Genomic DNA, 24247 nt, shown 5'->3' with positions numbered 1-24247 from the left:
CATCCACATTGTCTCAAATGGAGAAATTCCATTCTTTTTATGGCCAAGTAAATATATTCCCTTGAATATACACCACATCTTCTTTATCCAATAACCTACAGGTGGGCACTAAGGTTGTATTCATATTTTGACTATTGTAAATAATGGTCCAAAGAACATAGGAGTGCACATGTATTTTCAAATTAGTGTTTTGGGTTTCTTCTTGCAAATACACAGAAATGGAATTGCTGGGTCACATGTTAGTTCTGTTTTTAATTTTCTGAGGACTCTCCATACTGTTTTTTATACTGGCTGTGCCAATTTGGGATCCCATCAACAGTGCACAAATTAAAACCATCATTGTGGTTTTAATTTGCATTTCCTTAATGATTAGTAATGTTGAGAATCTTTTCATGTGTCTATTGGCCATCTGTATGTTGGAAGTATCCCATTACCTGATATCAAACTATACTATAAGACCACAGTAATCAAAACAGCATGGTACTGGCATAAAAACTGATATATAGATCAATGGAACAAAATAGAGAAACCAGAAATAAACTCACACCTACATGGTCTATGACAAAGGTGGCAAGAACATACAATGGGGTAAAGACAGTCTCTCCAATAAATGGTGTTGGGAAAACTAGACAGACACATGTAAAAGAATAAAACTGGATCACTTTCTTACACAACATACAATAATAAACTAAAATAGATTAAATATCCTATCTAATAAAAGAGAAACATGGTAATTGGCGTACGACCGCTACCCTTCCCATTGGCCAATCAGGGCAATATGCAAATTAACTGCCAGCCAAGATGATGGCCGGCAGCCAGGCAGTTTGAAACTAACATGAGGCTTGCTTGCTTCAGTGACGGAGGACTCCAACGTTCCCCACCTGCCGCTGCAGGCCTCTGAGCTGCAAGCAACTATGTAACAAACAGAGAAGCTAAACAAAACCCCAGAAACCTGCTGGGCTACAGCCAGCAGGATCGCATCATTGTAAGCAAAGGCCAGAAACCTACTTTCAGCAGCGGAGGCCTAAGAGCTGGAGCCAAGCCTCAAAGCTAAAGCTGGCCCAGAATAAAAAAAAAAAAAGAAAGAAAGAAAGAAAGAAAAAAAGGAGTGGTTGGGAGCTTCAGTCACCCCCAGCCTGAAAACAGCCCTCAGCTCCTCACCCAGACTGGCCAGGCACCCCAGTGGGGACCCCCACCCTGAAGGGTGTGTGACCAGCTGCAAACAGCCATCATCCCCTCACCCAGGCTGGCCAGGCACCCCAGTGGGAACCCCCACCCTGAAGGATGTGTGACCAGCTGCAAACAGCCATCATCCCCTCACCCAGGCTGGCCAGGCACCCCAGTGGGAACCCCCACCCTGATCCAGGACACCCTTCAGGGCAAACCAGCCGGCACCCACCCATGCACCAGGCCTCTACCCTATATAGTAAAAGGGTAATATGCCTCCCAGCATCGGGATCAGCGGAACCAGGAGGCCTCCCGGCACCGGGATCAGCATGACAGGGGGCAGCGCCCAAACCCCCTGATCGCCCTGCGGCTCTGTATGTGACAGGGTGCGGCGCCCCAACCCCCTGATCAGCCCTGCTCTGTGTGTGACAGGGTGCGGCGCCCCAACCCCCGCCCCCCACGGGCCCTGCTCTGTGTGTGACGGGGTAGAGCCATAACCTCCCCATCAGCCCTGCCCTGAATGTGAGAGTGGCGGCACCCCAACCCCCTGATCGGCTCTGCTCTGTGGGTGATAGAGGGCGGCACCCCAACCCCCTGATTGGCCCTGCTCTGTGTGTGACAGGGTATAGAGCTCCAACCCCCCTGATGGGCCCTGCTCTGTGCATGACAGGGGGTGGTGCCGCAACCTCCCCATCGACCCTGCTCTATGTATGACAGGGGGCAGCGCCCCAACTCCCCAATCGGCCCTGCTCTGAGCCCAACCAGGGGCTGCACCTAGGGATTGGGCCTGCCCTCTGCCACCCGGGAGCAGGCCTAAGCCAGCAGGTCGTTATCTCCCGAGGGGTCCCAGACTGTGAGAGGGCACAGGCTGGGCTGAGGGACCCCCCGAGTGCACAAATTTTTGTGCACCGGGCCTCTAGTTTAAATATAAGACCCCAAATCATGAAAGTCCTAGAAGAAAACATAGGCAATACTAGTAAACTCTGACATCGCTCTTAGTAATGTTTTTTGGATATGTCTCCTCAGGCAAGGGAAACAAAAGGAAAAAAAACACAAATGGGTATACATCAAACAAAAGAGTTTTTGGAAAGTGAATGAAACCATCAACAAAACAAAAAGGCAATCTACTGAATGAGAGAAGATATTCACCAATGATGGATCTGACAGGGGGTTACTATCCAACGAATATAAGAACTCATAAAAATTAATACCAAAAATTTTATTTAAAAAATGGGCAGAGGGCCTGAATAGCAATTTAATCTTCCATTTTTTAGCTCCTTATTTCTAAAATGGGAATAAAGACAGTCTTACTTCATATTGTTGCCAATATGTATAGTAACAAAAAAATTAGCTGGCATATTGCAAACAGTAGATAAGTGTTATTATATTAACTATCACCTGAGCCTTCAATAAATAGCAGCCCTTAACCATCTTTAATTAAAATCCTACTATGTCCAAACACACTTGGAAAACACAGCAACTCTGATGTTACCCTTTCAGGTAAATGTGCCTGAAGGAACACGTAGGTTAAACCCTGCTTGGGTCCAACACCAGCAGGTCCAGGGGTCCCCAAAGGTGTGGATGGAGTCGGCGAAGAAGGAATGACACAGAGACAGTGTTCAGTTGATCAGCAGCCTAGCCAGGATCTCCAGCCAGGATCTCCAGCCAAGTTCTGGTCTGGATCTCCAGAGAGGTTCTGCCTAGGATCTCCTGCCAGGGTCTGTGTCCATGTTCTCTTGCTAGGTTCTCCAGGTTCTCCAGCCAGGTTCTGTAGCCATGTTCCCTCGCTAGGTTCTCCAGCCAGGTTCTGTCCAGGTTCTCCAGCCTGGTTCAGTCACCAAGTTCTAGTCAGGTTCTCTTGCCATGTTCTATAGTCAGGTTCAGTCCAGGATCTTTTGCCATGTTCTCTCGCTAGGTTCTGTCTCTAGATTCTGTGTAGGTTCTGTGTCTAGGTTCTGAGTGTAGGTTCTGTCTTCTTACATCTGTATTTATACCAGTTGATTCCAATCCTATCAATCTCTATTACAAAGGTTAGGGCATTTCTTATCTCCACTCCAGGGAGTAAAGATTATGTAGCTTAAGTATGATTGTTCATAGTTAAAGTGATTAATTACCCGCCTGGCACTTAGTTAAGAGGTTTTATTCCCTCCCTAAATTCAGGGGAAAATCCCTACCTGGGGAAACAACCTTTCTCAGAGAGGTGACTTTGGTTAAAACACATAGTGCCAAGAAGGTGAGCAAACATATTAAGAACAGTATGCCATATATGCCAGGTCCCTTGAAACAGCAAGGATGGACCGGCTCCCGACAAAACCCTCAGCTTTCTCCTTGTCCTGGTACTCTCCGTTCGGTCCCTTATCACAATGTAATTTTATCTCTCACAGTATAACATGGCCTCATCCTTTCTCAAATGTTCTGGCCCTGCTGGGACCTTTGTAGCATGGGGGCTGGTACTCAGTCCAGCTCCTTAAATGAGGAGCATGAGGTTACTTTCTCCTTCAGGCCTGAGGCAACAATAGCTTCTACCAGTCAAAAACTCATCCTGGCAGCTGGAACATGATGCATCATTAAGAAGCCTCCCCAACCCTCACGTCATCAGATTTAGATACCTCTTTTTCTTGGAAGCATTGAATAAATCCTCTGAAAGAAGGTGATACCCAAGTGAGGACTTAAAGAATGAAACAGGTTTAACTGGGTAGAGACGTGGCTTATTAAGTCTCTAAGCAGAGGAAGTGGATAAGCAAAGGGACAGGAAAAGGGAATGAAAGGTCCACATTGTGCCTGGGAATTTGCAGTGGACAGGAATATGTATGCCTGTGAGGCAAGAAAGTCCAGCTCAGAGGACCACCCTAAAGGTTGCATGCAGAGGACAACTGCAGCATCTTCATGGTGCCTCACTGCTTACATTCGTTCCAATTCCCCAAATCAGGGGTGGGCAAAACTTTCCTGTAAAGAATCAGAGGATAAATATTTTTTAGACTCTATGAGCCATACAGTCCTTGTCAAAACTACTCAACTTTGTCATTTTTTTAAGTATATTTTACTGATTTTTTTACAGAGAGGAAGGGAGAGGGACAGAGAGCTAGAAACATCAATAAGAGAGAAACATCGATCAGCTGCCTCCTGCACAACCCCTACTGGGGATGTGCCCACAACCAAGGTACATGCCCTTGACTGGAATCGAACCTGGGACCCTTCAGTCCGCAGGCCGATGTTCTATTCACTGAGCCAAACCAGTTAGGGCTCAACTTTGTCATTTTTACACGAAAGCAGCCATAGACAATATGGAAATGAATGAGGGTCTGTGTTCCAATAAAACTTTATGTCAAATAATTTTCAGGTGCCACAACCTATCAGTCTTCTTTTTATTTTCCTCAGCCATTTAAAAAGGTAACAGCCATTCTTCACCTATGGGCCACATAACAACAGGTGATCGGCCAGGTCTGGTCCCTGGGCTGTAGTTTGCTAACCCCTCTGGCTCAAATAAACTACCTCAAACCCCTCCTGCAGGAGAAAGATAAGTGACAGTCTTTCCCATAATGGGAAATGTAACTGTTGCTTCTTTACAGATATTTCCAAGACCTACATTCGAGTAAGAGGTATTAGGGAACTTCAAAAGTTGGTGAGCTTTAAAGGCAAATATAAATGTCTTCTTTTCCTTTCCCTAAGATTTTAATCTAAGAGAAATGTATATTGAGCAGAGTCTCATACAGAAGATCAAAGCAGGGCTTAGGTAACTCAAAGAGAGCTTGTCTTAGCCCATACAGACTGCTATAAGAAAATACCATAGGCTGAGTGGCTTATAAACAACAGACATTTCTTTCTCTAAGATTAAGACACCATAAGAGCCAGTGTCTGGTGAGAGGCCACTTCCTGGTTCATAGATGACACATTCTTGCTGTGTCCTCACATAGTGGAAAGAGTTAGGGAGTTTCTTAGGTCACTTTTACAAGGGCACTAATACCATTCATAAGGGCTTCATCCTCATGATCTCCTCCTAAAGTCCCTACCTTCTAATCTCATCACTTTGGGGGTAGGTTTTAACCTATGAAGTATAGTGTGGGACACAAACAATCAGACCATAGTAGAGTTCATCCTATTTTTTAAAAAAATATATATATTTTATTGATTTTTTTTACAGAGAGGAAGGGAGAGGGATAGTTAGAAACATCCATGAGAGAGAAACATCGATCTGCTGTCTCCTGCAACCAAGGTACATGCCTTGACTGGAATCGAACCTGGAACCCTTCAGTCCGCGGGCCGACGCTCTATCCACTGAGTCAAACCAGTTAGGGCTCATCCTATTTTTTGGGGATAGTCATTCATATGTCTCCGGACATACTTATCATCAGAATTCTTATGTCATTTTTGTCTCAAAAATGATAAAATTCCTGAGTCACTTAATTTACTAAATGCTAGGCAAAAATTACTAAGTCATAATGCTTCAAAGCAAGATCTGGACCTTGTAACATCATCTCAGATCACAGTCTGAGAGTCTGTGCATGGAAAGGGTGGAACGCCAAGGCCATGGAAGTGTCTCTTCAACCACTCATGGGCAGGGGCGCCCGTTCTGACAGTACACACTTCCTCTATCTGTAGCTATGCCTTTCCTCAGGGCATAACTATGTAAGTAACACTGGTGAGGAATACATTCTTCTATATTCTCCCTGAATGATCATACTACAGTCTTAAAGTGGTGACCATATAACTCACCCTAATGAACCCCAGTCCCCCACATTGGTTTGGAAAAGCATGACCAAGAAAATGACATGAGCACCAACTTTAACTCTAAATTCAGAAATATACAGAACCACCAAGGAAAAGTACAGCATTATTTAGTTAATCAAATACTGATCTGAAGAGAGAAGACAGCAATGCGTTAAAATTGTTCTGTGCATCTGAATGTGTGTGCAAGCACACCTGGGTGTGTAAAGATTCAGGGGGAACAACTGTTCCCTTTGGAAAAAATCATAATCCTTTGGCCAGTTTCAGACCAAGTACTTACTAGTAATGGGACATTTAAAACTGGGAAGTCTAATCTGATATTTAAACACACTATGAGACAGTTCCAAATACCTTGGGCACTCAGATGATAAAGACAGTGTCATCCTACTCACAACTTGTTGACTGTGCTAACAACCTAAAACTAATCCAAAACTCAAAGGGAGTTTTAAATGGGCAAGAGTGGCCTCTCCTTCTGCCCAGCCCTATTCTGCCTGTAAAACTCCTAATCTTGTATAAAGACACAATTTAAATACCACTTCCTTTTAAAGAGTTGCCTCCCACTCTCAGAAAAAATTAGTTGTCTCCCACTCCCATAGCCCTTTGCCGAAAACTCTGCTACAGCGATTATGCACTTATCTCACTAAATTGCAATTATCTGTTTTTGTGTCTGTCTATTTCCACCAGAATATGCACCCTCGAGGGTAAAGATCAGGTCGTACTCATCTTTATATTCTCAGAGTTCAGCACAGTGCTGACACAACAGCCACTTAAAACATGTTTTAGGATTTTTGTTATTAAAGAAATGCATGCCTGTGGTAAAAAATTCAAAACAGTTCAGAGTAGAAAAGGAAAGGTTAAAAGTTGTCTTTCCACCACTCAAAGCATTAGGCCCATTACCCACAGGAAATCACTCTTAAGAGGTTCTTAACAATGCATAAATACAATATTCCTCTCTTGCATCCCACATCCAGCTAACCCTCATATAGGGCTCTCAAAGCTGTCTCCTAGGTAAGGTAAGGTCCGCTGATTCTTACAGCAACATGACACCGTGGGTGCAAAACCCTGAAGGCAAAAGGCCAGAGAAGTAGTGGCTACAGCAAAAAGGGCACTGTCTGGCTAGGAATCAGTTTTACTGGGCATTTCTTTTGAGTTGATAACTAAAGACTTCTCTCCACTCACTGACACTTTTCCTCTTTTCATCTCTGTCTCTTTCTGTGATTTATTATGTCGCTGCATGTCTTTCTTTGTCTCTCCATCTGCCTTTCTCTGTCTATGGTCTTTCTACCTCTTTGTCTCTCTTCTCTTTATGTTCCTCTCTCTCAATCCACTTCTGCTATTTCTGTCTCTGCCCGTGTCAACCTCCCTCTCCCTCTCTCTCTATTATTCTTTCTCTGTTTCTATCTCTCGGCTTCTGTTGCCTGTCTCTTTCCCTTGGTTTATGTCTCCTTCCCAAAGGTTGTCTTCCACTCAGCTCTCACATCAGTAAACACCCTTACCATAGCCTTACAACACTAATGTTTTACTTTCAGGAGTGGACACTTACATGGAGTACATCTGTGTTAAGGTGCCGTGAATGTATAGAGATGCACAAGGGTGCACACATCTATTGCCAGTTCTGTTAGGAGTATTATCATTAGGCACACACTCTCACTCTTGTGTACATATATGATGTAGGAATTGATAGCAAGAGCAAGACAGAGACTTAGATTTAAATTGAAATACATGCTCCTTTACTGGGATCTGAAAAGGACTAGAATTTGCAGAAGGTATACCCAGGTTGGAGAAGCGGCCTCCAGATCTCCCTGGAATCGGGAGGATGGTGAACAGAAGGCCTGGGAGGCCCTGCTCCTGCACACCCTGAGGAGAGACAGAGTGGTCCTGCTGCTTTGCAGACAGCCTGGGTGTGGGCTCTCCCCAACCACAGGGATTAGAAGCAAGTCAGGCCACTTGAGTGTAGGCTCTGGGTCTACTGCCTGGAATTCAGTTCTAATGAGACCAAGGTCACTAACTCGCTTGTTCTTGCTTGTTTTGTTTTTCTCATTTTCAAATAACATTTAAAAATAACTCAAGCAAAGCATGTTTATTGAGAAACAACAACAGCAAATCTATGGACACACACACACAAAAATCACCTACAATTCCAACATTCATCATAATCACAGACAAACATTGTATTGTGTTTTTTCTTTTTGCAAAAGTGGAATTCAATAGCATATAGTAAAATTTTGAAAAATATTGAGCCCCTACTATGTCCAGGTATACTTCTAGGGACTTGGAACATACAAGAAAGCAATTCAGACAAGACAAAACAAAAACAACAAAACTGTGACTTCATGGTGCTTACATTTGTACAATTTTTTAACCTGCCCCTGCCCGCACCAACCCCTCAGCATTCCGTGGGAGGTTTCCCAATTCAACATAGATAGATAGATAGATAGATAGATAGATAGATAGATAGATAGATAGATAGATAGATATTTACATAAGCAATATTTTAATGGCTGAATATTCTACAACACTCACACAACAAGGTAATGGGTTATTTATTCTATGAGGAAAGTCAGGTTTCCCCCATGAAAATAGCAAAAAAAAAAAAGTGCACATATTTAGCAAGCAAGTTATGATACTGTGATATATAATATTAAGAAATATGTATTTGGTCTTAGTCCCCTTCTGGCACAGAGCTCCTAAGACCCTTGGTATTACCTATGATAAAAGTGAACAGGGTTTCTTTTGTTATGTTAATGAAGTGACTTTTTGGAGTGTACTTTAAGATGGGGACTGGTAACCAGGAGAACCAACCAGGTGATTGGAAGGTTGGAACCTCTCAGTCCCACCCCCTGGACCTCCAGGAAGAAGAGAGGGGCTGGGGGTTAAATTGATGGCCAATGGCCAATGGTTCAATCACTCATGACTATATAATAAAGCCTCTGTAAGGATCTAAAAGGACAGGATGGGTTGTAGCAATTGGGGAAGAATGCCAACGCAGAGAGCATGGAAGCTCCTCGCCTCTTCCCCATCCTTGCCCTAGGTGCCTCTTCCATCTGGCCATGCCTGAGTTATATCCTTGTATAATCACCTGATAATCTAGTACGTAAAATATTTCTCAGAGTTCTGTGAGCAGCTGTAGTAAATTAATTAAACCCACAGAAGGGGTTGTGGGAACCTCCCCTCAACAGACAATCCATCAGAAGCACAGGCGGTGACCTGGGTTAGCAACTGGCCCCTGAAAGACTATGCTCTCAACCGTGGAATCTGAAGCTATCTCTGGGTAGATAGTGTCAGAATTGAGTTAAATTGCAGGATATTAGCTGGTGTCTTAGAATTGCTTGTTGGTGTGGGGACACCCCCAATCCTCCCCACACACACACTGGAAACTGGATCCAGAACGCTATGACAAGTATTATTTGCAAATAGCTAGAGATGATGAGAGAGATGCCAAAAAGTGCAAGACAGGGTCCCAGCCCTCATTATAAGAAAATGAAACTGGAATGAAAGACCATAAATGCAGAAATGGAAGCAATATCATAAGTAACATATTACAAATATCTTTTAGCAGGCCATACTTTAGCATTATTATTACTAACATAAATATAAACAAACTAACAATAATAATGATGATGATAGCTAGCCCTTTAAGCATATTTATATCTATGGTCTCCTTTAACCATCAAGAAACCATACAGAAAGTATACCATTATAATTCCCAGCTTACAGATGAGGGGAACTAAGGCACCAAGTTATAAAGTTAATTGCCCAAGTTCACATATCTAGTCTATTCTCGAGTGGAAATTGAAACCAAGCACTAACATTATGTTATATGTAAAATAATGCACTCTTGTAGCCACCTAAGACATGCCTTTCCCATGGTCATACGGATAGTCAGGAAAAGTAATTGCCTAGAATATATTCAGGGATAGAAATGTCACTATCTGGCAGAGAGGCATCATCTCCCTCTCCTTGGGGGACCATGTACTGCTCCATGCAATCATCCTGCTTCCTCCAGGGCACAACATGATTAGGTGGTTGTCTGATCGCATGTTTCTTATTAGCACTTTCTTTAAAAACTGTACAAGCTCTTCACCATTGGGGCCATTGTTTCTATTGAGACACTAATGCAGGGTGTGGGGCTTCAGCCTTTATCTTGGGGAAATCAAGCACGTTGACATGACATTGTGCCGACAATGGAAGGGGTTCATGGGCACCGAAACTCACACAGGAACCTCAGGGGAAAGATTTTCACGCTTCCCTGTCCCTAGTAATCTCCCAGGGAGTTTATAAAGCATAAAGACTCCTAGTCCCGATCAGCAGACTCAAAAGCAGGTCCCGAGAGGACACACTGTGGGATATGTGGCCCTAGGTGCCTAGTGACAGAGTCCATAGCTGCCCAGATAAGAATTCCTCCAACAATTCAGCAAAATGCAAGTCAGGATAAACAGGGCTGCAGACAGGTCCTAAGCAGAATGACAACCAGGCCTGAAATAGCCTTGCTCCTCTTTAATGATTCGAATCAAGAGTGCATGTTGGGAGTGACAAATTATCACACAGGAGGAGTTGACATTTAAACCCAAGAGTGCATGCTGGAAGTGATGAATAAGGAGAAGACCTTTCACTTTTAACCACACTGCCCATAGGCCTTGGAGCAGAAGGATGACCCACAATTTTGTGTCTCAATAGCCCTGCTGCTCTGGTTACAGGAAGATGACTGGAGGCATCAATCCATTGGCTCCAGGGCACAACATGATTAGGTGGTTGTCTGATCGCATGTTTCTTATTAGCACTTTCTTTAAAAACTGTACAAGCTGTCCACACTGTCACGCCAGGGTCATTAGCCAGCAGGGAGAAACCAAAGGGCATATCCCACACATCCTCCCAGGAGAACAAGGCAACCCTCATTAACAACCCCAGGTGTCCCACTCCTGGGGAAAGACAAATGTTAGGGCTGGAGCAGCTTTTTACCCAGGAAAGTGTATCAGGTCAGTGACCTGAGATCCGGGCCACGTGAGGGGGAAAGCCCTAACTAAACTGGGGTGCTCCTGCCAAGTTCCCCTACCACACTTCTGCAGTGACCAGTGGAGTTCTCTCTAAAGAAACTCAGAAAGATACTCTTACAGAGGTACAACATGATCAAAAAGAAGAAGTTTTGGAACCAGAAAGGGCACAAATGAAATTCCAGCTCTGCCACCTTCTAGTGGGGCGGCCTTGGGAAAGTTCCTAAGCTTGGACTTCCACAGCTTTAGAGGAAGAATAGTGATACCTAGAGTTTGTAAGCCTGGTGTGAGGATGAAGTGAGATTATGCGGTGATGCTCTAGAATGTACTTCCAGGGAAGCTGTTTACTAAATGGGTGGTTATTTATGTTACTATTGCTAAGAGGGACTTCTCTTATAATCACTATATCTTATCTGGCTACAGAGAACTATCCCTAGCATTCAACCAACTCTCCTTTGCTCCCTTCCACTCTCAAAAGATAGAAGAAGCCCTAACTGGTTTTGCTCAGTGGATACAGCATCGGCCTGTGAACTCAAGGGTCCCAGATTCGATTCTGGCCAAGGGCCTGTACCTTGGTTGTGGGCACATACCCAGTAGGGGGTGTGCAGGAGGCAGCTGATCGATGTTTCTCTCTCATCGATGTTTCTGACTCTCTCTATCCCTCTCCCTTCCTCTCTGTAAAAAAATCAATAAAATATATTTTTAAAAAAATAGAAGAAATGGAAAAGGCCATATCTGGGAACTCAATTATAATCCTTGAGCCAAAAAAAAAAAAATCCAGTAGTATCAACAGAGGCCCCTTTAGTTTGACTACCACTGCTCTCAAACACTGATATTCGAGGTTCCCTTGACTGAGACAAGTTATGTAAACGAGATTTCATCTGCATAAAACAATTAAAGAGGAAAAGGTGCTACTCCCCTTTCTTCCCCCAATCCCTTGCTGCAATGAGCCGGGTCATAAGTAATCTGATCTCTGAAGTCCATTAGCAGTGGATCACATATGGTGACCCTCTTCTACCTGTCCCACCCCCTTTCCACCTGGTAATCACCATACTGTTGTATGTGTCAGATTCCATCTTTGTTTCCTGCCAATGGCTTGACAGCTTTGTCCGTCATGACTGAGTAGAGTGGGCACTTCTCAAGAGTAACCATGATACCTCCATGAGGCCTGGCTTTACCTCATGCCGACCATGCCTCTTCACTGCCATCCCTTCGGGCCACTTTGGCCACATTGTTTGACTGGTTTCCCCTCTGGGACACACGGATACATTCTCTATACTTTCTAGCCAGTAAATTGAGACACACACAAAGACAGAACCACTATCTATATACTAGTATATAAAAGCCTAAGCGACCAAACAACCGAATGACCAAATGGCTGGTTGACCGGGTGCTATGATATGCATTGACCACCAGGGGGCAGATGCTCAACGCAGGAGCTGCTCCCTGGTGGTCAGTGCACTCCCACAGCAGAAGTGCCACTCAACTGACCTATGGGCACCAGAGGCTAGGCTCACAGCTGGCAAGCGCAGCTGCAGCGGCACAAGCCTCTCCCGCCTCCATGGCCAAGCTGAGGGACCCCACCGGTGCATGAATGCATGCACCAGGCCTCTAGTTTTACATAAGGGTAGTGACTTCACATAAGCTGGCAGGGAGCCAAATTAATTTACCCTCCAGCAATCTGGCCAGTAATATTTCTAACCAAGAATTTAAACAAAAGAACGTCCTTTTGTAAAAAGTGTGCGTACACAATGTCAAGGTAAAAAAAGAAACAATGGTGATTCCAGCTGAGATTTAATGTGCAAACAAATGCAGTCGTGTCTGTAAGTGGTCATACAAATTTTTATTTTCTTTAAGGCTTGGAATATACCCATACTCACTAGAACATGGATGCATATACTCTTTGCTTAAAGCATATTTTCATAACTATTTCTAAGATTAAAACTTGATCAGGCTCCACCCCAGCACAGGCCCTGGTCAGGGCTCATGCAGGAGGCAACCAATTGATTATGTCTCTCTCACATTGGTGTTTCTCTCTGTCTTTCCCTCCCTCTTTCACTCTCCATAAAAAAAATCAATGGAAAAATCCTCAGGTGAGGATTGACAACAACAATAAAAAAAGATTAAAACTTGAGTTAAGCATAGTTTACATTTAACATAGGTTAATTTCCTGGATGCAGATAGGAATTTTTTTATCTCTACTCTCAACCTTTATACACACCAGCCATTCAGGTAAAAATATCCTTGTCTAATCTCCATCTCTTAATTAAAATTTTCTTTATGTTTTGGGGCTCAGTAAAAGCACCAGCTCTGTAAGGAAGCCTGAAGACCACCCCACTCAGAAGACATCGTCCTGCCCCTGAACTTCCACAGCATGTTGCACCTCAGAATACACTGCTCTCCTGCTGCCTCTTCACCGGATTCTTTAGGTCCAAGACAGAAAGTTCTATGAGGGCAGGCGTTATTTCTTTTCATCTTTCCACCTATGTCCCTATTATCTTTGCCTGACAAATATTAGGACTCAACACATATTTGCAAAATTAAAATGAAATAATTTGTGTAGCCCACTTAGCATAATGCTGCCACACAGTCATTATCTCTTTAAATGTATGCAATTATTATTCTCTTAAATAATAAAATTCCATTAGCATTTGTACCCTAGTCTATGAGTTCCTGGGGTCCCTCCTGAAAAAGGATGTGGATATAGTTCCCAGAGTCAATATTCATGTCAATTTATTCTAGAAAATCCAATTAAATATTTTAATGGGAGTTTGCTTTTTAATTTCATATTAAGCAATCAATTCTTTGTCCAGAGATAGCAAGTTCCTTAATATAAAGGTATGATACAATAAACCCAATAAATGGTTTTATTTCAAATTCACACTGAAATGAATACCTGTTTGGATCTCAAGTGACTAGATTTCCTATAAGGAGATATGTATATGAGCCATAGGAAAAGGAAGAATCATCTATATAATAAAAGCCTGAACAACCGGGCGCTATGATGCACACTGACGACCAGGGGGCAGACACTCAATGCAGGAGCTGCCCCCTGGTGGTCAGTGCTCTCCCACAGGGGGAGCACCGCTCAGCCAGAAGCCAGGCTCACAGCTGGGGAGCGCAGAGGTGGTGGCTAGAGCCTCTCCCGCCTCTAAGGCAGCGCTAAGGAGCAGCGGGCCGAGTGGTAAGGAGCAGCAAGCAGAGGGGCGATAAGGAACGATGGATCCCAGACTGCAAGAGGGCGCAGGCCAGGCTGAGGTATGCCCCCGCCCCATGCACGAATTTCGTGCACCAGGCCTCTAGTATGAAATAAAAGGCTTGCTTACTGACAGGTCAAGGGTATGGGTCACTATTTCATTTCTACATCCAACACTCCTAGTGCACTCCACTTAAATGTAGTAGGTGCACAATCCCTACAACCTGAACAAACTATTAAATTAAGTTTAACCTGTAAGGGATTTCAGTGGTACTCTAGTCTGTTAGTGCCATTGTATAAGGGACAAAATTGAGGCCACACCATTTTAACAAGCTGCTACTACATTAGTAATCTCTGCTATAGTCGGGACTATAATCTAGGATTCTTCATCCCCAGTAGAGAATCATTTCTATAACTAACATACAAACTAGTATTTATTAAGCACTTATTATGTATCAGCCACTTCATATACAAGTCAAGTTTTCAGGGGGGAAAAAAGCTGCAGAAGATGTTCTCTCCCCATATTTTAGTTAAGGAAACTGAAGCTCAAAGAACTTAAGTGTCTTGCTCAAGGCAAAGCGCTGGTAAGCAGGAGAGCTAGCATTCAAATGCAAATCTGTCTGCTTCCAAACCCACTGCCATCCATGTCACACCAGAGTAACATTCATTAATAGCACTGAGCACTGATCAGAGAAGGGATGGTGTGGGCTTCTAGAGAAAGCTAAAATCTTTTTTAAAATCTTTAGAAAGAAATCTATGTCAAAATGTATAATCAAATCAAGTGTTTATTTCTAACCTCTGTATAAAGTCAGGTATGTAATTAACTTAGAAAAGGAATTTGTTCCTGAAAAGAACACCAGATCTGATCATCTGATCGCTGAAGGAAGGCAAGCTACCTCGTGCTTAATGAATCACCAGTTGCAGATCCCATGTCTCACCAAAGATGAAGAGGTGGGTGGATAAGAGAACAACCAAACCACTACTTAAGGTAAAGAGTGTGATGTGACAGGCACATTTTACAGTCCCTGCTTTTCTACAAGTACCTGGAGCTTCGAGCTAAGACTATGCCTCCTCCACCACCATCTGAAATCCATCCGAGATAGGATTATTGAAAATACAGACTCCAAAATGTCTGAATTTTTCTGTCCTACCTTAAGATCTCTTTTTAACTTATTTTTTAAAACTTATCTTTATTATGGAGAGTATTATAGGTGTCCCCTCCTTATTCTCCCCCCCCTCCCCTATTGGCCCCCCCACCTTATTGTCTTTAAGACAAGCCATCCCATGGGGTTTTTGGAGTCAGATCACATTGGGTGTTGGTCCCTGGCTTTGCCACTGACCTTTTGTATCCTTTAGGCAGGTCCTTTAGCCTAAGGAAGCCTCAGTTTCCTCCTCTATGTAATGGGAATGACATCTACTAATAACACATTTTTGTCAAACTTAAGTGAGATGATGATGGAATGCAAAGCATCTACCTAAAGGCCTGACCCAAGATGGGACTCAACTCAGTTTATTCAATAGGGTGGATGGTAAATGTCAAGTCCTAGGACAACTGAAGGAAATAGGTACATGGGAGTCAACCAGACTCTCATGATCGATGAGAAATGCAGCATTAAAGATTCCATAATGGCCAAATATGTCAAGTAAAAGCTTCTGTTAACAAATCTTATAATACTGTTTCCAGTAAGGAGGGGACAAGGCGGTGAATTGAAATATTTAAATTGACTCCAGCATAAAAATATGAAAGAGATATTAACACTTGCCACCTACCTATTACCTAACAAGGACTTTATAAAGATTAATGAGTGTGGCACTTTGAAACTTTTTTGGAAATAAGGAATAAACACATGCCCCATCACACATACATACATAGACAAATATGTATATATTTGAACAAACTAAGGATGCTGTATAAATTTAGATCAGGGCACAGCATGCCTGGGATGAGCAGGGTAGCAACAATATGTTCTTGCTTATGACACCAAGCTCATGACAAATGATTCATACCCAGCACCTTTCATGCCAGAAAATCCCCCCCAGGTGTTCCACCAACTCTAGCAAACAGTTCCCATCAAGCTAGACTGCAGCGCAGAGGAATCACATCACACCCAGGATAAGGCAAAACAGCCCTGTCTCTACCCAACTCCACAAGTCCAACAGCTGGTGGGGGCGGAAAGGAGGCGAGAGAACCATCCAGAATTCCCCAGGAGTCTGACAGGCAGCCTATAATTACCATACATTTACACCTCCCATGCAGGTATTCTTGTCATCAGAAGCCCCACTTATAAAGGCTTTTAGCTGAAGGTGAGATGAATTCCTAGGATGTGTATTGCCTGTGGCCCTGAAATGGATTGGTGGGTGGGAGACTACAGGGGAAGACAAATTAAAAAAAAAATGAGAGTCCCTATGTTCTCTTCAGGTTTAGGTAGTGGATTCTAGCTCTAGCTCTAGAGCAATGGTTCTCAACCTTGGCTGCACATTAGAATCACCTGGGAATATTTTTAAAATCCTGATTTCTGGGCCTCATCCTCTGGAAATTCTGTTTCTTTGTTACTAATGTTATGGCCCCACCCCACAACAAAGAAACAGAATTTCCAGAGGATGAGGCCCAGAAATCAGGATTTTAAAAATATTCCCAGGTGATTCTAATGAGCAGCCAAGGTTGAGAACCATTGCTCTAGGCCCTATTGGGGGGGTAGGGGTGGGGGGTTGGATGATGTTTAGAAGCTGTTGATGGAGACATTTTTAAGAATCTGTTTTCTAGAATAAAGAGCAGTGATCGGCAAACTCATTAGTCAACAGAGCCAAATATCAACAGTACAACGATTGAAATTTCTTTTGAGAGCCAAATTTTTTAAACTTAAACTATATAGGTAGGTACATTGTTATTAACTTAATTAGGGTGCTCCTAAGGCTTAGGAAGAGCCACACTCAAGGGGCCAAAGAGCCGCATGTGGCTTGAGAGCCACAGTTTGCCAACCACGGCTCTAGGGGGAAAGTGCTGAGATGAGCGTGCCAAACAGGTGTACCGCACTTGACAATCACAATACCCTCTTATGTAAAACACAAACAAGAACTCGAACCCAGGTCTCCACTGCTTTTGATGTCATAAAGTTGGGAGGGGGCAGTTTCTTTCTGCCTTTCTTCCCTTGAAAAAATATTTAAAACTTTGTCTCACCTGTGAATCTGGGCCAACTTTGTTTTGGAGGACTTAGATACAGACTATGTGTCCTCCTCCACCATCTGTACATACACACCAAAAAAACACACCCCCAAACCAATTGGTGTGCAAACAGGCAAGAAGGAGAGGGCAGGGAGAAGGTGTCCTTACAAGAAAAAGAGGCTTAAGAGAGGAGAAAACTCATTAGTTAACATGATTTGAGTACTCAAACCTCTGACATATACCATTCTGATTGTTTCCTACATTGTCTCAGACTTCCCTGCGTGTCTCCCATCCAAGTCCTGACCCTAATAAGCCCTGCTGGGCTTATAAGCACCATTAAAAAAAAAAAAAAAAAAAAAAAAAAAAAAAAAAAAAAAAAAAAAAAAAAAAGGCTGGCAATGCCTGGCACCATTTCTTAAATGGAGTTTAAAATTTGCCAAAGATGTACTCTTCTTTTCTCGCTCTTTCCAAGATCTTCCAAGAGACAAACTAAGGTAGAGGTCTAATGGGTGAGTGATATTTTATAGCTTGAATTACATTAAAAGCCAGAAATATTTTGAATCCGAAGTCCTTTACTCCTTGATACAACAGATGTAATACGTTTGATGTGTTTAAAATCTCCCCTGAAAGCCAGAAGCTTTGAGCTAATCACTTAAAGCAGTGCAAAAGTTATTCAATTAGTTTAAGATTCAAGTTCAAACTGGGTGATTAATTTTAGTGGTTATGGTTTGAAAGATATGATAGTTAAGGTAAGGAAGGAGGGCAAGGGTCTCCGGAGCTTGAACGAAAAGGATTCAGCTTCAATTATTTGATTAAACCAGTCCTGCAAACCATGTAAAAACCACAGCCTCAGTCATGAAGGCTAAATTGTAGGGAATACCCTGCTGACGCTCTCAGAACAGAGACATCAATATGAAATGCTATTTATCATGATTTGCCTTAATACAATTTATATGTGTGTGCCCAAGGACTCCATAATGACAGACTATTATTTTAAAATGTTCCCAACTTTCATTAAAAAGCCGACGATGAGCACAACTCACTAAATTGGCACTTCCCTGGGAAGGTTTCTGGCAATTACATCACAACTGAAAACATTTTGAAAGGTATCGGGCGCATAGGCTGTGCATATTACAATTACTACAATCTCACTAACCGGATGGAAGCTGAAACTTTGATTTATTTCTTTTCATTTTACTCATCCTTGGCTTTTATGAGCTTCTTGTCTGCTTAATGGCAGCCTAGAGAAGTTTCCACACTTTCACATCCTCTTCAGCTGGTTCTTAACTATTCCAGCTCATTGAGGTTTCCAGGTGCAGCTCCAATGGGAATCGCTACCTGGGATTCCAGACAGACAGGCTTTTCCAAAAATCGAAAACCTTCAGGGACTGGACCAATACTCATGGACTTTCACTCCCCCCAGTGTCAGCCTCCTGGAACCCAGCAACCTCTCTCCCCGCTTCATAAGGGGGGGGGGGAGAGGGGGGCCTAAGTCTTTATTTGTGCTCTTCCCCAGAGGAGGTCAGGCGATGGGAGAGAACAGGGAGTTGTTGTCACTGGGATATATCTGATCTTCCTGGGACTGGTTTTGCCAAGAAAACAACCACCCATTCACAGGCTGGAAAGCCCCAGCTCTCCAAACACACTGGCTGGTGCTGTGAGAAGATGCTGGGGGTTCCCCTCCTGAAACGTGCACCCATGGGGTCCCCAGAAACAGACACCACCTTATCTACCCACTGCACTTCTCTTCCCTTGTTGGAGGGAAACGGGGGCTAAGGAGCTCTGCATAAAAATAAAAGAAAAAACCCTCAAATAAAGTCGGCTTGATCTTATTTGCGCTCATCCTTAAGTCTAGCAAGTAAAGGGAGAGTCACTTGAGGGAATGCCTGCCTGCCTGCCTGGAAAGTTAACCCTTTCACCACCACATGCAGAATACTTTATTTAAGCCCCGCTGCCTGCTTTTCAGATCCATCCTACTACACCAGTGCGGCCAGAGAGGCAGGAAAAGGACTTGCCTGCTCTGTGTACACCTTTGTTTGGGGCATGGAGAGGGCTCTGACTGTGGTGGGAAGGGGGAGGGGAGAGTGAAAGGGGGGAACTCCTTGTAGGTAACACGAAAACATGAACTCCCGAGGCGAGGGGGTGGGGGGGTGGGAGCGGCAGGCAAGACTTAAGTTTGCAGCATCTTTTCAGTCCAGAAACCCCATTCTCCAAATTCACCATCAGATCACACAGCCGACTTTAACCCTTTCCTTCTTTCGCCCCCGCTGTGCCCTCAGTCCCCTTCTACTCACGCTGCTGTTGTGGCCGGACCAGTGGACCATCGCCTGGTTGTGCGCCGAGTCGCCGGTCAGGGCGAACGTGGTGCTGGTCAGTCTCAGCTCCTCCATCCGGAAGCGGGTGGCTTTGTCCGGGTCCCGCTCCGGAGCCCCGGGCTCCGGCTGCCCTCCGTCCCGCAGGACCCCTCGGGGGCTTCTCCCCCAGCCCTCTCCTGGGTCCGCCTTCTCCCGCTCCGCTCCGCTCCGTCTCCTCCGGCCGGAGCGGGGAGCGACCGCCCCGGGCGGCCCGGGGTCCCGGAGCCGCTCCAGGGACAGCGCTCGGTCTCCGGGGGCCACGGCGAAGAGGGGGCGCCCCAGGAGGGGCGGGGGCGTGGCAGGAGGGGTCGGCACCCGGCGCGGGCCGGAGCCGGGGGGCAGCTGGGGGCAGCAGGCGGCGCCGCCGCAGACGCCCGGGGCGCAGAAGACCAAGAGCCCCGCGCCCGCGAGGAGCGCGCTCAGCCCGGCCGAGCGGCCGCCGGCGCCAACTTTTCCCATCGCGGAGCGGAGAGCGGCGGCGCGGGGCCCGGAGCGGAGGTGGCGGCGGGCTCCACGCGGGCTCCACGCGGGCCGGCTGGGGAGACGGGCGCTCAGGACCCCAACTCCATCCAAGTTGGGCAGCGGCGGGGCGGGCGGAGGCGGCGCCGGGCAGGTGGCGGCCGCTGCCCAGGCGGGGCTGGAGCCGAGCGCGGTTCGGACGGAGCGAGCCGCCGCCGCCACGCGGGGGTGGAGCCGAACTGAAGTCGCGGGCGGAGCGGGCGGGCGACGCGGGCGGGAGGGCGCTGCCGGGGCTCGGGGCGCCGCGTCCCGCCGGCGAGCTGCTGGCTGGCTGTGTGCGCGGGCGGCTGCGGGGACGGGCTGCGCCACCGACCCTCCCCGCGGGCGCACCGCCGCCGCCCGCTCCTCCCGCCTCCCGCTCGGAGCCGCGCGCCCCGCAGGGCTCCTCTGAGTCCGCGCGCGCCTCCCGCGGGGGCGGCCGGCTCGGAGCTGGCGGAGTGGTCACTGTGTCGCGGACGGTGCCCGCTTTACTGTTTCCAGCGGTCTCTGCGGCTTTCTCCCCCCTCCCCACCCAGGGCTTTTCCACTTTAGAAAAGGGGGCTAGCTGGGCTCCTGGATTTCCCCTTCCTCGTCTCCGTGCGGTGGCATCCTGACCTGCCCGTGAGCAGAGGCTGGGTCCAGGCCCGAAAGGCGACAGCGGAGAATGATGTAATTAAATGATGAGCGGGGGCGGGGGAGGCTTCCCATCAATGATCACGTTCAGATCCCTTTTCTGACCTCCAAAGGCACTCACTGCCCGGGAACCCCAACTCCCTGCCTGTGGTGGGCGTGCATCTCGGCTTCCTAGGAGACTGCAAACTCACTGAGGACAGGAAGACCCGATTGTGAGCAAGTTGCAAGCAGGGACCAGTTTATGTTGTTTTTAATCTTGAAGGCTTGACACAGTGCCCTACATGGTAAGAAATATAAGTCATGAATCCAATGAGTCTGTATTATGGGTTCATGTATTATAGATGTGTTGTATGTATTATAGATCTGTATGGGATTAAATGCAGGAAAGGAGGCGTGGCGCTCTATGGATCGGGTCATTGGTGCCTAGCCCAGCGCTGCTAAGCCGGCCCTCAGACAAGGGGCAATCTCTGGCTCTCCTACGCGCTTCAGCGGTTCTCAACCTGTGGGTCGCGAACAATGAAAATATATCCTTCATATCAGATATTTACATTATGATTCATAACAGTAGCAAAATTACAGTTATGAAGTAGCAACGAAAATAATTTTATGGTTGGGGGTCACCACAACATGAGGAACTGTATTAAAGGGTCAGGGCATTAGGAAGGCTGAGAACCACTGAAGCGGTGGCATTAGAAGCCCTTTGAAATTCTTTCCATTCCTAAAATTATGCAGTGGCATGATTATAATGTCTGCCCAGCCCCGCTCCCCTGCTACTGTTCAAAAGTTCAGATGAAGATTTATAGCAGGTGAATGGGCTTTGAAAATGACAAAGAATTTCTCAATCTCCAAGCCTTTTTCAAATAGAAAGTGTGCTTCTAAGGGTTGAAATGCCTTCACATTTCTTTGTAGTCTTCATGTGCCTACTAACGCTTCCCCTCAGACGGCAACTATTACATTATTCAATGAAGACTGACTGACTGAATAAATGAACGCCACAGCAAAACAGTACAATTTCCAATTTTGAATTCGATTTTTGCCCATTTTCCCACTTGCAGAGGCAACCTTACTGAATTCTGAGTTTGTGATGGGACCAAGTTGAAATTAACAGAGTGACAATTATTCTTTAATTAATAATAACCCTTTATTTTGAATGCTTTCCAAGAGGAATTCTTCATAGCAATCCAACCCAGAGCTGTGCTACAAAAAATAATTTAAATTATTGTTCTTAGGACAAATCCTAGGAGGGCAGGCTCCTTGCCTATAAATGTGTGTATTTAAAAGGACAAGCAAGGGTCCTCTTTGTCATTAGGGGAGACACACTCTGTGCTTCCAGAGGCATCTTTAGTGCACACACCTGAGCCTTCCTGTGAAAGGAACACTGCCTGGCAGGTGTGGCTTCCAGATAGGGGGAGGGGAGAGCCAGAAGTCCTCTCTCCTCCCCAAATTGCAAGTGCTCTTTGTCAGAGCCCAGGACAGCTGTTTTCCTCTTTCCGAAAGGTTTTCAGAGCTTTGCACGATCATTTGCTTAATGCCTCCTTTCCATGGCCTGCTACCCTTCTTTCCAGTCTGGATACCTGCGTGAGAATTCCTCCAAAAGAGGAAAACCAGATTCAAGAATCAGAACCCAAATAAGCTCCCATCCACATATAGGACTGTGACAAGTGAAATAGAAGAAAAGAAATCAGTGGATTAGAATTTTCTGGTCTTCATCTATCATTGAGAAATGTAGATTTCTTTTGGTTTCAAAATTAAGTTGTTCCTGAAGACCTGGTACAAGTAGAGTGGATTTTTCCTCCCCAAAGAGTTGACAACTTCCATCTTTCAAAACACACCTATTACAATGACCCCTTTAAAGTGAAAGCATTTACAGTTCATTTGCTGAGAATTCATAGAAGGCAGACACTTTTTTACTGCCTGATTTTAATTAGTAATTTGAGAAGCAGGTTACACAGATATGGATGAAATTGGCTCCAAGTGTTGTATTGTGTGTGTTTTTACAAACAAATTTATTTTTATATATTATGGCTCTGATCCCCATGACTTTCTGGTTAATAAGCAGAAAGGGAAAGTGCCAGAAATCTCCTAGACCATCCTTTTTGTCCCAGAAGACTTGAAGAAATAGGCTAATTATGGAGGGAAGTGGGGTAGTCTATTCAAGGTGTTTTTATTCCAACAACCCCCTAAGCTCCCTAATAGGTTTTATTAACACAATGCATGAAGCATGGGTCATTTATTAGGAAAATAGTTGATATCCAAGGCCAGTAAAGAACATGGATCTGTAATTCCAATAAGGAGTCTTTCACTGTGCATATGAAAAATAGGCCGCCCCCTGAGTCTAGTTACCACCCTTCATCACCTGGACTAGCAATAGAAACTCCTGACAGCTCTCTCTACTCCATAATTGTTGTCCTCCAACTTATCTCTACAATGGCCATCATCAATGTGTGCAGAAAGAAAATAATGGCCTTATTGCCCGACCAGTGTGGCTCAGTGGTTGAGCATCTACCTATGAACAAGGAGGTCACAGTTCGATTCCCCATCAGGGTACATGCCAGATTGTGGGCTCAATCCTCAGTGTGGGAGGCAGCCAATCAATGATTCTCTCTCATCATTGATGTTTCTATCCTTTCTCCCTCTCCCTTCCTCTCTGAAATTAATTTAACAAAGGAAAACAATGGCCTTATTAATACTTAATTACTGATTAACATATTTACATATGTTGTGTGTCTCTGTGTGTTGTTTTTTCAAAATTTACTTCAGTTGAATACCATCATTTTATCATAATATAACACTTTACAGATTACATTAAACTACTCAAAGTCACAAGGCAAGTTAGTGTAAGAGACAAGGCTTCAATCTAGGTATCTTATTCCAAATGTATTTTTGACATTATGCAACACTATTTCTACTCCTAATCCAACTCATAGCAGATAACGTTTATTGATGATTTACTATGTGCCACACTCTATAATTAGAATCATTTTCAGTAATGTTGAGCAAGCAATTTTGGAAATAAGTAAGCAAGTTTGCTTAGGCTGAAGGGAAAATGTATTCTCCAATTAATATTTGCTTTTATTCAATGGAGGGTGGAGAGGAATGTTAAAGAGAGTGGTGTGTTTGCTGCACACATACCCTTACTGCATGAACGACACGAGCTGTCACATTGGTTTTCCTTTCCCCCCTTTTCCTTGTTCTCTCCACATCTGATGGACACTTTGGCCGTGGCTGCACTAAATCACATTATATGTCTCATCAGTAGAACAATGTCTCTTAATAGCTCTCAAAATACTTGGTTCCCCTTGGATACCATTGAGACAAGGTGTCTTGCATTTCAGACCAATTTCGTGAAGAACAAAAGAAAGAAAATGGGAGAATAACGTGCAGACTCTTCTCATGGCCTGCCAAAGGGGTGATGGAATTAAAACAAAACAAAATAAAAACTTCCCTTTAAAGTATTTTCAGGTATCAACAAATACTAGTCCAGTGATTGTACCTCTTCTCATACACCCAATAGATGTGG

At 44.8% G+C, this 24247-nt stretch overlaps 1 protein-coding gene across 4 annotated transcripts in view; it reads right to left on the bottom strand.

The window, feature by feature from the left end:
• Positions 1-20240, bottom strand: part of SORCS1 (sortilin related VPS10 domain containing receptor 1) — a 474955-nt gene extending 454715 nt beyond the window's left edge. For 2 of the 4 annotated variants that reach the window (XM_036336058.1, XM_036336055.1), the window contains exon 1: positions 19537-20240. In XM_036336058.1, coding sequence (XP_036191951.1) covers positions 19537-20055 — 519 coding nt within the window. In that variant the 5' untranslated portion in view covers positions 20056-20240. The remainder of the gene's footprint in view (positions 1-19536) is intronic. The other 2 variants (XM_036336056.1, XM_036336057.1) reach the window with 1 other exon arrangement.
• Positions 20241-24247: the final 4007 nt, after the last annotated feature.

Source organism: Myotis myotis, unplaced genomic scaffold (assembly GCF_014108235.1).
Source record: "Myotis myotis isolate mMyoMyo1 unplaced genomic scaffold, mMyoMyo1.p scaffold_m19_p_15, whole genome shotgun sequence".
Classification (NCBI taxonomy): Eukaryota; Metazoa; Chordata; class Mammalia; order Chiroptera; family Vespertilionidae; genus Myotis; species Myotis myotis.
Note: the sequence above shows the minus strand (reverse complement) of the source record. Positions and strands in the feature narration are given on the sequence as shown.